This window comes from Papaver somniferum, chromosome 9 (assembly GCF_003573695.1).
Source record: "Papaver somniferum cultivar HN1 chromosome 9, ASM357369v1, whole genome shotgun sequence".
Classification (NCBI taxonomy): domain Eukaryota; kingdom Viridiplantae; phylum Streptophyta; class Magnoliopsida; order Ranunculales; family Papaveraceae; genus Papaver; species Papaver somniferum.
In genome coordinates this window covers 82,719,280-82,733,459 of record NC_039366.1, presented here as the reverse complement: position 1 = coordinate 82,733,459, position 14,180 = coordinate 82,719,280, and the positions used below count along the sequence as shown (strand labels likewise).

General features: G+C 37.0%; 1 protein-coding gene across 1 annotated transcript; it reads right to left on the bottom strand.

Moving 5' to 3' along the window:
• Positions 1 to 3,154: 3,154 nt before the first annotated feature.
• On the bottom strand, positions 3,155 to 13,138 carry LOC113310120 (uncharacterized protein C4F10.09c-like). Its single transcript, XM_026558700.1, has 16 exons — positions 12,319 to 13,138; positions 11,660 to 11,735; positions 11,420 to 11,539; positions 11,130 to 11,205; positions 10,638 to 10,706; positions 10,339 to 10,419; positions 9,979 to 10,050; positions 8,559 to 8,651; positions 8,192 to 8,347; positions 7,927 to 8,010; positions 7,307 to 7,450; positions 6,490 to 6,579; positions 5,878 to 5,960; positions 5,392 to 5,763; positions 4,804 to 5,026; positions 3,155 to 4,019 (listed from the first exon to the last, which is right to left on the bottom strand). The coding sequence occupies exons 1-16, from the start codon at positions 13,100 to 13,102 to the stop codon at positions 3,333 to 3,335; spliced, it is 3,210 nt and encodes a 1,069-aa protein (XP_026414485.1). The 5' UTR covers positions 13,103 to 13,138; the 3' UTR covers positions 3,155 to 3,332.
• Between the last annotated feature and the right edge of the window lie 1,042 nt (positions 13,139 to 14,180).

The window sequence follows — 14,180 nt, the reverse complement described above, 5'->3', positions numbered from 1 at the left end:
AATTCAGTTGTTTGTTTGGAAAGCTTTGAAAGAAGCTCCTCCAGTAAAAGAAATTCTTCACCAATACATTCACATATCTGATTATAGTTGTCCAAGACGCAAGTTTTAAGCTGAAACAATTATGGACACCCTGGTAACTTGCAATTTCCTTACTAGAGTTTAGAGACTTGGAAATGTACAAACTACTCAACTCCGAAATTTTACTTTTCACCAGTGGGTTAGATTTTGCTTCAGCTCCATCCTTATAAACATGCATATGATAAAGCCGATAAATTCTCATTGATTGCGTGCTTGGTGTGGTCAATCTGGAACCAGAATTGTGTAGTTCATAATAAAAAATCAGAAGAGTCGGTTGTTGTTCTAGCAAGAGCAAAGTCAATGATCAATGATGTTGAGCTTTATTAAAACCCCATCGCTACTAAGTATATCCCCAATCTCTTCACCTCAACCAATTTCATCTTGGATGGTTCCACCTAAGGCTTGGACCAAGATATATATTGATGGTGCTTGGAAACCAAATTCTCTGAATGGAGGAATGGGTTTCATTCTTAGAGATTCATACCATAAGTTTGTTTATGCTTAGTCAACTTACTTGGAATGTTTCTCTGCAGAAGAAGCAGAGCCTCGAGCAATCAGAGATTCATTGATGGTGCCTTTGGAGAAAAGACTTTGATCGAATCCTTGTTGAGAGTGAGACACTAGCTTTCTTGGAGAAAAATAAGAAGACTTTCATGGGAGACCAGAGAACACGTTGTCTGTTATGGGATATTAAAACCATAATCCCCAAGTTTAAACTTATTTCTGTTCCTTTGGTTAATCTTGTTGCAAATGGAGTTGCTCACGATCTAGCTCAATGGGTTAAAACAAGTGAAAACTACAGGGAGACCCATTCTACAGATTTTCTACACCGTGAAACCCACGGGCGGAAAAGTTCACGCGCGCACCCAATTTTCGTGAGAAAATTTCTCCCAAACCCACAATTTACAAAATTTGGTTTCTTCGTATCTTTTCTTCTTCTTCTTCACGGGAATTTCTTCTTCAATTATTTTTCTTTTCTTCCTCCCAACTGTGACTTACGATCAATAATATTGATAGACAGTATAATCACATGAAGATTGGAAACAATAGATGAATGAAATCGAAAGTTAGGGTTTGAGGTGATGTTCTGAGATGAATCGAGATCTTGTTGTTTGTTATTTCCGAAAGATGTATGAATGTGTGTTTTTTTTTAAAATAGGTATTATGATTGAGAAGATGGATATGAGATGTGTTCTGAGATGGAGATAGGGTTTGTAATTGTTTCAATCAAGTATAACAGGAAGAAAAGTTGATTGGAGATTTAGAAAATACAGGGAATAATAATAAAACTTATTTGAGCTGGGATGATGAACAACGAAGAAGAAGAAGAAGATGATGTTGTTATAGTGCATAACATGTCATGCAGTCGAAAAAATGGATGCATAACACATTATCATGCATCTTTATTATTTTGTGTGAAATTAAAAATTGATGCATAATGCATCATGCAGTCGAGAAAATGGATGCATAACCTGATATGCATCCAAAATACGGCTGCATAATGCATTATGCATCGAGAAAATTGTTGCATAATCTTTTATGCATCGAGAAAATGGATGCATAACCTGATATGCATCCTTAAATATGTCTGCATAACCAATTATGCATCAATTTTTTATGTACGCACTAAAATCAACCAAAACAATGGCTACATAACTCGTTATAGATGCATAACTTTGTTATGCAGTCGACAAAATGGTTGCATAATTTGTTATGCGTCTGCATAATGTGTTATGCATCTTTTTTGGAGGCTGCATAATGAATATGTAGTCAGTTTTCGAAAATTTTCCCTAAAACGATGATCACCTCCGATTTTTTCGTGAAAAACAAAAATTTGATATTGTTGTTTGTACTCGTTGTGTAGCTCTCTTAAAAAGATTTCCAACGATATAAAATTTGTTAAATTCCAAGGCGCGGTTTTTTAGATATGTTATATCGAAGTTGTGTCGCCAATTATACCCCTGAAAAATTATGATGCATAAGGAGTTATCCCTGAAAAATAATATGCATAACCCGTCATGCGGATGCATAAACTGTCATGTAGACATTTTTAATAATTTTGGATAATTATGAGTGTCACGGTATGTAAAATTAATTATGGGCCTAACAATGAAAATATTTTTTTTTTGCTGCGCCTAATTTTCCCACAAGTGAGATTCCCAAAATCCGCGATATTAACCTATCGTTTAAGGTTCCCCTCTTTTTCGGATAGTAACTTTTTGTTTGTTGTGGTACAAGTGGCAATTTTTACCGTCGTTTTGCTGAAAGGTTTGGCCTAGAGTTTATTTAGGCACTTTTAGCGTGTGACCTAACATGGTTTAAAGACATGGTTTAAAGAAGTGGACATCATTACGGGAAGAGTTACATCTTGTTTGTTTGCAGCTGACTACTGGAAGAGTTACATCTTGTTTGTTTGCAGTTGACTCGGCGTCTGGATCTGAGTTAACTTCTGACTCGGGCCGAATCAGCAGTCAGACCGTTTGTTTTGCATTTTGAGTCAGATATGACTCGACCTATGACTCAGACATAACCTCTGACTCGGACCCATTTGAGTCGGGTAATAAAATACCCATGACTCACAGGACCAAACCACTGACTCACGTTTTTTGAGTCAGATCTGACTCAAAACAAACATTGAGTCAGATCCAGATGAGTCGGGTGATTTTACTCAGATCCAGATGACTCAGATGAGTCAGGAGTAAACAAACATAATCATCTTGTTTGTTTGCAGCTGACTCGGCGTCTGGATCTGAGTCAACCTCTGACTCGGACCGAGTCAGCAGTCAGACCGTTTGTTTTGCATTTTGAGTCAGATCTGACTCGACCTATGACTCAGACATAACCCCTGACTCGGACCCATTTGAGTCGGGTAACAAAATACCCCTGACTCACGGGACCAAATCACTAACTCACGTTTTTTGAGTCAGATGAGTCAGATCTGACTCAAAACAAACATATTGAGTCAGATCCAGATGAGTCAGGTGATTTTACTCAGATCCAGATGACTCAGATCCAGACGACTCAGATGAGTCAGGAGTAAACAAAGGTAGTGATAGTGTTAAAAAGCAAGACCATGTCAGTGCTATAAAATAAACTCATTGACACACCGTAGATCTTACTCCTTCACTGCTTAAAAGTAAATCAAATGACAAACTATTAGGCCTAAATCCTCTAGGAGCCACGATAGAAGAGCACAAAATTCAAGCTATTTCATGATATAATCTTACAAAATTTTCCTTTGACGGAGGAGAAGTTCAATCCGACAGTTTTCTCTTCTTTCGCGAACTGGATTTCTTTTTCGCTTTCGTGCTGGAATCTTTGGAGGGATCATTTTCGTCTTTCAACAGATGATCATAATCTTCTATACTAGCAAATGGAGATGCCCCAGCCTTTCTGCCACCCTTTCTGTTTCTCTTTCTTTTGTTATGAACCATGTCATCCTCTTCTTCATTAATGTCATCATCTGAATCACCAATGTTCACAGGAAGATCAGCATCGTCATCATCTTCGTCAGCCACATCTGATAGGATATCCATCTCAGCATCATCATCGCCGCTTCCTCCAATTAGATCTTCATCATCTTCCTCGGCAACTTGGTCCAGATCGTCATAATCATAATCACCTGCAGCTTCATCCAACGGAAGATCCCCTGAATCCAACAAGTTATCAATCTCCTCATTGTCACTCTCATCACCACCAATCTCATCCTCACCTCCATCATCATCACCGCCAATGTCATCCTCACTTCCATCACCCCTGTCAAATCCAAGTAACTCCTCTGTTGCTTCATCCTCAGCAACCTTCTTCTTCTTCTTTTTGGGTTTCTTAGAGGAATTCATTTTATTTGTATAAAACTTGTGGAAAACTAGATCCTCAGGTGCTACATCTTCTTCATCCAGTGACAAAATTTCAGCCCCAATCAAAAGGTTGTTTGTGCCCAGCTGCAAATACAAGAGGATCTCAGTCAGAACTCAATGTTATATATATTGCACTGAGTTTTAAACGAACAGGTGAATATGAGTTCTTCAAATTCAAGAATACGAATAGCGGGATGGGTAATTCTAGACGATCAAGATTGTTAAAACACTGGAAAAATGTGCTATATTTCCTCAATAAGCGTATAACAGATCGTGAATCTCCCGCCTGATATAGTGATATCTAATTAAGGAACTCGGAACCCCAAACCAAATGAATCAGCCCTAACATCTAACTGGGACAAAAAGCAGGGAGAGAATTGGACTTTTAGTCTCGGATGTAACACTACAACAATCTTATAAGATTGTTTCCCGAGACTCGTTTTTTATGAATAGGAAGGTGACAAAAGACAAAGAAAGACATTCAATGGTCATAACAAAAGTGATGCAGGGGCATGCCCTACATTACTGTTTACTTCTAAGAAATCCATCAAAAAACGGGTGGGGTCCAATGTTGAGACTGCACCAACTTATTTATTATGAATAATATAGATAACAACAATCTTAAGCTGGTATGCAGTAGGCCCAAAAAAATTCAACAACTGCGGGAGTGAGTAGACTATTCGCAGCTTAAGAATTTGCAGCTTTCAAAACAAAAGCCTCTCGAAAATAGAATCACTTAATGGATGGAATAGGAGGATTTTGCAGATATTTGAAAAGACTAAACTAAAATCACAAGCAAAATCTGCTGTTTCTAGAGAGACAAAGTATCTATTGTAACTGGAATTGGAAATAGATAAAATAAACCAACCTTCTTAGCAGGTTCGATTTGGGAACCACCATGCCACGTGCTTGACTTAGGTTTTTTCTCCATTAACTTGTCCAGAAATGCAGGAAGTGCCAAATCCGTTAAAGGATTACCATTGTAAACTATGTTGGTCCCTGATAGAAGGGTCCTGGCCATGGTTGCAACAGATGGGTGCGCATGAGAAGCAAGTACCATCAGCTCCCACCAGCTAGCTCGATCCGCATTGCTGAAGATTCACACAGAACAAGGAAAAAAGATATGGTCAAATGTCAACACAGATGTGATTCCTATTATATCGCCATCAAGCACTGCTACCCCTACACAATAGTTTCAAATCTAAAAAGAATCAAAAAAGGGTTTACAGTGTTTAAAATTCTACAAGTTACTGAGATATACAGCACATTTTCCAGTTGCACAGTTGAAACCTTTAGGATAGGAGCACATGTGGAGGGATAGGAAAAAGAAACAAAAAGACCCTGGGCAACAAAGGTCACAAACTGATGCAATACAAAACCCTTATTGAAGTTTAAGATTCTCTTACGAAGTATTTCTAGCAATGTGTTCCTATATAAAAAGTATAAAAGTGAGTACCAGTAAGATGGTTCCCTGTGCCGCGGGTCATAGCCACCAGGCAGTGACAACTTAACATTAGGTGGCTGAGTCCCGCCTGAACTCCCATCTGTTTTTAGTTGCCCAACAGTGTTCGAACCTCTTTTGAGGATGTCATCTCCATCAGAATCATTATCTTCAGATTCAAAGTCCGAACCTGACAAATCAACTTCTTCGGAATCAGAAGAATCAGGGTCAATTTTGGCCACATCATTGTTATTCGGGACCACCGTGACTGCGCTTTCTGGTTGCTTCAAAAGTGCAGGTTCGGATTTATTCTCAGTTTCTTCTACAATATCCTCAAAATGTTCAACATCATCATCATCAAGTGACTCACTCTGAAGCACCATATTCCTACAGAATGTAAGAAGATGTCTTACCCAACCAGAAGTTAATGTATTCAACGAATATAGAGTTTCAAACTCAGTCACAAGTTGTGGCTGATTAGGGAAATAATCATTATCTTACCAAAGTGGTGGTCTGGCTTTAAGAACTTCAGACAGGAGAAACAGGCATCCACAGGCAAATTGAGGGGGCTGTTGAAGTGCCACCTGTTTCAGTAATAGACAGATCAATTCTTTGAAGAAAAAACCCTACTAAAAGACCTCGTTTCTGCATAGAGCTCAAACCTCAGTAACTTGAGTTCAGTCAACTGTCCGATAATAGGCCTCAGTACATGCTCCATCATTTTATAATGTTTAGATATGGTGCTGACAATAATTTTGTTTTGTTCACTTCAACAAACATGTACGATCCTAGCATGTGCTATATCTAGATACTAAACACCACTAGATAATACTTATAGATCCCCATGTCCGATACCTTCCAATGTGGGGAACCAAGATAGGTTTGGTTATAATATATATATATATATATACTTTCCAAGACTCAAAATTACTTATTCAATGAAGAAAACCCAATAGAGTTGCAACAAAAGGAACCAGAAGAAGAAAATAAGTGAAAGGGGAAAAACTCATCAAGGTACACAGAAATATTCGTGAGGAAGATGATGAAGCCACTACTGACACGCATAAGAATCAGAAACTATCTGGCCTTAAAAAAAATCAGGAAGTAACAAACCTGCAGGATACGTTTTGAAAAGGCAGACACCCTCTTCAGATTTACATCAGACTTCATAGCTCTGAGTAGGAGTCCAATAAACATTTCTCCCTGAAATTAAGAGTACATAACATTCTTGACAATTCTAACATTAACCAGAAGAAACTAAAATCCAAACTGCGTCCATCAAGCTCGTCATTACCCTAATTCCAAATAAGTATAATGGGCCAACCCTGATGGCCACCTAAACCACTATTAAATAAACAGGAATCTATGCACCACATCCACGTAACTCATTAGAAGTTCATGGTACATAATCTAAATAAGCATGGCCCAGGATTCAAAACAGCCACTAATGAACCTTCAACACGAACTCTATCGTTCATTATATACATATATATACATACATGCAATCTTGTGAGCATCTCCTGATTCACAATCTAGAATACAGCCTTCAAGTCTAGTTGGGTGTTCTATCCACTCTTCCAGTTCTTCTCTAAGAAAGAGCATCTATCAACTTCTAAGTAACCAGATCATTTGATCTTTGGAGTGTGGCGTACTTTCAAAGATGATGGTCACTGCCTGAAGAATCTTAACCAAACAAACACTACATCATTCTCTTGTATGCATCTACATAGATGGTGATCCCCGTGGACCAAAAGTCATCTGTCTAGAGCTTTTTCCAGGAATGATGATCATTGGACAGCATGCACACTAGCCTATGTTATAGACCCCAGTGAGAAATATTTGATCCTCATTAAACAGTTTTCACAACAGTACTAAAAGTAGTAATAATAATAATAGTAGTAGTTAAGAAAACAAAAGATGATTTGCATACCTTCGATGAATTCATTGCAGACGGGAGCAGAAGTTTTGAATACAAAGCACGATAGAACCGATCACTAACAATCTGGTTTTTGGATGAAATCTTTTCCAGAAGCAATAAAGCTTGAACTCCTACATTGAAATTGATGGAGTGAACCTGCACAATGAAATTTCAACATTAACGGCAGGACAACAAGAGATACACAGCAATGGAGGGTGGTTATACAACACAAACGGCATCCTACATAAGGACATTAGTGGGGGCCCAGATCCGTTAATGACTAGGTGTTGTTCACTTACATTCTCTCTCATATTCACCCCCACCACTAGAATACACATTTACCAATAATATCATCACAAATGAAAGCTGCACATTGGTTATCCAAGACAACATGGTAATTACATTTGTACTCTGTGACATTGTTCATAAGAGACGAGAGAGAATTTTTTTTATTAGAAATGATGTGGGAAAGAAAACAAAAAACACTCAAAAACAATTATTTTTACAAGACATATTCAACTGTAACAATTGTATGCGAGGAGGCATCACACGCCACTATCGCTTCTTTAACATTGTATTCAATCCACACGCTCTAATCAGACAATTATACGTATATAAAACATGAGGCTCACCAGTTTGAAAAGCATGGGTGTTTGAACCTCAACAACATCATCAGCCTCGTCGCTTGCAACAAATGGAAATGCTCTGTTGACTCCCTGAATGGATGATTAACAACAAAAATAAGCTCATGCCAACAAGTCTATTTACAATCTAATTTTTCATAAGTTTACTAAAACTTGCTGGATCATTGACTTGAGAAATAATGAGATAACAAAACAGTGTTTAAACATTTAAGATGTTTATGTTCTAAACCAGCAGATGAAATAGATGGTTTACCGTGAGAAGAGCTGAAAGAAGTCTTGAATCCATTTCAACATTTGGTCCAGACGGATTTTCCGCTTTATTATTTTTTAAGGAGCCTGTCTCTTTCTTATCCTCCTTTTTGTTGCCTTTATCCAACTTTTTCTCAGCACTGCTTTCCGAAATCAATAACTGCATATCACAACAAGAAAACACATTAACCAACTGACAAATAAATTAATTAACACAGAATGACAATCATTAATCATACTTAGCAGCAAACAATCTCACAAATTAGAGAAAATTAATCTACGGCTGTAAGCTCGACTACACGAAATAACCATAGAACATTGAGCTTGTGGTGCACAACTGCATACACTTGGAGTTGAGATATACATGATACCTTAAACAGTGCAAAGTACACATCCACCAAACGCTTTGCCACTTTAGCCCCATCTCCTTTGTGAGTGAGACGTATTTGGCACAAAAAGTTCACCTGCATATTGAAATAGTTTGATCATTCAGCAACAGGTTGAACGATTTATGTCATTCAGGATTTTGAGAAAACTACATAATACGGAATTAGTGACAACTTGCAACCGAAGTGATTGAGATCAATTCAGTACTCCAAACTGGGTGATAATGCTACTGTATGTGCAAATTCCAAGCAGTGTAACACAAGAAGCAAATGCATTTAGTTGCGTCAACAACGTTACTAGCCAATACTGTGTAATGCAAACCCAATAGCAAAAAAATAACACATGGCTCAAAGGATGAAGGTTCCCAAGGATACTGCAAATGTTAATTTCACTATTTAAGTTATGTGTAGCAACGACACGCGGAATTAAATCAATATGGAACAACACTGCATGGTTATCCTAAAAAAAAATTATATTTAACAAATTAAAAAATCAAATACTACTTGACCAGAATTTTTTCACTGGCATGACATGCTAAGGCAGTTACACACCTGTTTTAGTAAAGTTGAGATATTTTTTCACGAAGCTTTACTTTTAGCAGAGTTCTAAGATATTTATACAACACCGAAATACAAACCCTTTCTCCCACCGATCTCCGTTTGTTTCTTTCTTATTCAAGTCTTGAGTTTTGCGCTCCAAACTGAAGGAGCGGAATGAGTAGGAAACGCAAAGCTGGAGCAGATGAAGATACAGATCATAATACCCCTTTGAGTTTCTCTATCTTAATATCTATGTTCAAGTACTTACATATATTGTGTATTTTGTGTCCTAGTTTCCTAGTTTTTACAGTTGTCGCGCCAAAGTATACTCGACAGACGACACTGATACCCAGTCAGTCCTTTTGAGAACTCCCTTTCTTTGTAAAAACTGTATGACTATATTAATCTGTTATCTCTTTTGCTTCATAAAAGCTTTAAGATATACAGGTCTACAGCAACGAGCTTCCATTAATCGTGAATCGTTGAACCACCAATTTGACTAAAGTAGTCGACCAATGTTTTGACCGTTTTAATGTTGACCAAAACTGACTTAACGTTATAAAGCGAATCACAACAGGCACGGTTCATACAACTTCAGGTCAGATCCAAAAAGTCGTTTTACTGATTCCTTGGCAAGCTAAAAAAGAGTAGAGCACCATTCAGCTAACTAAAACAAACCAGAGGATTCGATAGAAAATGCCAACTAAAACAGCTAGTTATGTTCCATTCAGCTAACTAAAACAAACCAGAGGATTCGATAGAAAATGCCAACCGCAAGGAAAGACGTCTAATTCATTCTGAACTCTGAAGCAGATGGTAAGTGCAAAGAAACTTGAAGTAGACATGTTAGAAATGAAGTACTTACAGCATGGTACTTCGATCGTGGTCCCAAATGAGGGCGAAAGAGAAAGGAATCAACCTCATCAATCACTACTGCCTGCAGAACAACAATTAGGGAACATACTTCTGAGTTCAGACACAACAATATGGAAGATATACCAAAGAGATTGACCAATATAGGTATTTCCATAATTTGTGAGATACGAAGGAAGGATCACGTTACTGCGACTATTTTCAAGAGCAAAAAATGGTAATTAGAAATACATGTGTAAATGCTTGGCAATTTGTTCCCGTCAAGATAGTGACAAAAAATTAATGTAGACAATATTTTATTAGGTTAACGAGGATTAAAAAAAATATATCGCTATTAACACCACGCAGTTACCGTCATGTTAGGATGCTCGGTTAGAAGGTTTGACAAGTGATAATCAGCATTTGATGCACCCTTATTTTCAGGATCTCCCAGCTGCAGAGAAGAAAAATCAGAATCCAACATTACAATAACCGTTTTCAAAAATACATCCATCCTAGCCAGAAGTTCTAAGCTAACAAACACGGTAGTGATAACTAGCATTTTAAGAAAGCAGGTAAATATTGCTGAACAAAGACAAGTACATCTTATGCATTTCCGAATAATAAGCTCATAGACAACATGCTACAGAGCTATCTGGTTCGCCGACTTACTTTGTTAACTAGCCCAGAGAGTAATCTCCGCTCTTGCTCTGATTTACTCCTCAGTAGTGCATAAATCGTCTGCAAGAGAATATTACTTGGTAAGATTTAATTTTCTATAGAAAATGTGTTATGGTTGTGGATCATGTATACTTCATTCGACTTGACAGTTTCAACATTAACACAAATTTTATAATAAACTAAGAAAAATTGCAAAGTCGAGGAGGTAATAAGAAGTGATAATCTAGGAAACACCAAAGCAAAGAACTTAAAGCTCAATATAACAAATAAAATAAAGTAGTTTAACAACCGTCCGAAGATACCACTTTCCATAGTCTTACCCACGCATATCACAGTTAAGTCATTCAAATATTTCCTAGGGCTTATTATGCTGCTGATTAGATAAGTTTTTTAGTTCAAAGCTAATTTTGGCAGAAAGCAATCAGATCAAAAATGAACAATATGAAAGCTGTTTGCTTCCAGAGAAAAATAATGAGTGTTTACCTTCAACGCCTTTTCTTTAAGAACAGGTAACATGTCTCGTGATGCTTCCTCGAGTGCGAAGACAAACCGCTCATACCTGCAAAGCAAACATTAGCATAAGTGAAAGATTAAAAATGGAAGGCAGTAGGTAGACAGTAAAAGGAGTACACTGACATTTGACACCCAACCCCACGTTAATGAGTCCTAGATTTTATCAAGAAATATGAGAAGTCCCTAAACCCTTAAGATTCTAATCAGGGTTTAGGGCGTTGAGCATGATGAATTCAGTAACAACACAGACTAAAACATACCTCTGCTTTAAACATTCTTCCCAATACCAGAAGAGCAGAAGAGAGTAACCATCTTTTGTTTCTGTAAGATGGTTCAATGGATGTTGAGGGAGGATTTTCAGTTTCCGATCTGGTAGTAGACTGAGAAGAAACAAAGAGAGCAGTCAAATAACACATTTGTGAAGGACGGGAAAAGAATAGCAAAACAGAAAAGGAAAAGAACAAATTATTTCACTTTAAAAATGAAAAATGAGCACTAACCTCGACAAAAACAGTTCCTTCAACGCTTCAAAACCAGTCAATGCATGGCGTTTTCCAACCTTTGACGTTACCATTGCTGTCAGGACAAAATTCAATCAACAACCGAGAACCAAACAGCTTCAGGGATATATTATAAGTACTACACTGATCAACGTCTGACAGTCTTAATGAATCAGCAGATGGGGAGTTACATGAAAAGTGGGAGAAAAAAATGATGCTAATTTGACCTTCCTATGTGCTGGTGTGTGCTGCATTGCCTGCTTAATTCTCTCTGAGAGATGGCAGTGCAACGGAGAACACACCTTACCCTACTCTTGAAACACCCAGATTAAAATCAACTTCAGCACGAATCGATTGCAATTCAACCCTAATGAAAATAGATATTAAAAAGAAAAACACTTGGATGTAATCCGAATTCAGTAGAGAATAGATACATCTGTTGCCACATGCACAGTACTGTAAACACGTATTCAAAATGCTACTGAAGAAAGGCATTCAGTACCCTCTCATATTCCGGATGGACAGTCAGGTCCTAGAGACAGTTCCAATCAACTTATACACTTAAGTTTAAACATGATAATAATCTTCAGTTATGAAGTCCAAAATGCTCAACTAAACAATATACAACCTAACTAACAGAATTTAAAAGCGAAACTCACCCAGAAGTGCATCAAGTGACCTGATATTCGCAATTGGATTTTCCCCCACCAAAACTGAAAACGCAGAGACCTTATCTACTGCAGTTCCCGATCGCTGTGTGGCCAAAAGCATCTTTATATCTCCACTATTTCCTTTGGAAGTTTCAAAATCCTCAGTAAATTGTGCCATCAACCTCTCTCCAACCTCCCTCTTCTTGGCAACCAAATTCTTCCATTCCACTTCATTTTTCGCTTCAATCTTCTTCGCTTCATTACCGATAATTTTAGATTCCAGTTCTGCTGCATCCTCATACCAAACACGTAAAGATGTTGCCCTAATACAAGGAAGCTTGGGAAGATTTTTCCACTTATTATTAAGTGGTTTACTATTATCAATTGAAACAGGAGTAACTTTCTCTTTAACTATTCGATCATTCTTATTATTATTTTCATATTTCTTCTTCTCAAACTTTCCATTCTGAGGTTTCTTATTTTCTTCACTAAACCCTTTCTTAGGGTTTAGTTGTTTTTTCCCTTTCTCAAAATTTTCTTTCTGAGGTTTCTTAGTTTCTTCATTGGAAGATTTAGGGTTTTGTATCTTCTTCTTCTTGTTGCTATCTGGATTTTGAGGATTTTTTATGGTTCCAGTTTTGCGGAAATCAGAGTCGTCAAAACCTGAACTTGGGTTTGAAGCAGTAGCAGAGGAAGCAAGACCAATAGAAGAAGCAAAAGAAGCTACATCAGACTTGATAGCTTCCATATCTTGAGTCTCTTTTACTTTCTTCTTTCCCTTTGAAATCGCCATTTTCACATAAGAAGTGACTAGAGGTACCGAGAGAGAAAGAAGATGGGGGTAGTGAAGTGATTAATAGGTGCACAAACAAATTAGGTTTTTGGTTTCCAGTTCCAGATACCCCAACTAGGACGAGTTAACTCAGAACCTCAACCCAACGAGTTACGAGTCCAGTGACGGGATAACTGACTAGTCTTTTTTTTTTTCTTTTTTTTTTTTTGTGCCAAAAGGCTGCTTATTGAAAGGAAAATTTCTTGTTTGGTCCTAGGCCCACTAATTTATCACCCGTGCTACGCACGGGTTTATTTTTGGCTTATGAAATGTGGATTCTCGAATTTTGTAATTATAACATCGTTAACACCAAATAGTATACAGGTATAGAATTTTAATAAGTTTATAATCCTAAAATTGCACAACATTCAATAAACTAATATAAATAAAATTGGAAAAAATAATCATGAGTGTGTGGCGTAACGTTTTGAAATTCTATAATACTTATACTTTAAACACATAATTGAGATTACTCCGATCTTTTTCCAAATTTTGATATTCTTTAAACTTTTGGGGCTTATGCTTCTTCTTTTTTATGTACTCTTGCTTCTTTCATCCGTGCATTTGCTTCATTAGCGGAAGCATATCATCAAGTGCTCGCTTGATATTTATTTTTATAAATTTTTCCATCTCAATTATGTCATGCGATTGTGTTGGTATATTATTTAGGTAAAATGAGTGTCGACCATGATTTTCTTTTGTTGCATAATGATATTTTTTACTTCCTTTTATCTTCGAAAACCCAAAAATATTGCACAAGGAAATCATCAAACATTGAGTAACTCAGACTTAAAAGAGTATAGAAAAAATAAAATCAAACACAAAGCAGGAACAAATTATATGAATAATTATGAGAGATTACCTATATAGTGCACTATAATATCCTCTAGTTATGTATAATTGAGCTCAATGAAATATTTACGTTTTCTGCAATAACCACTACCACACATCTTTGGTTATTATAGTGCGATCTTAGATTATGGTATATGGCCTATTTCATTGGATATAAAAACCTCAAAGTCTGTCATGACTATTATAT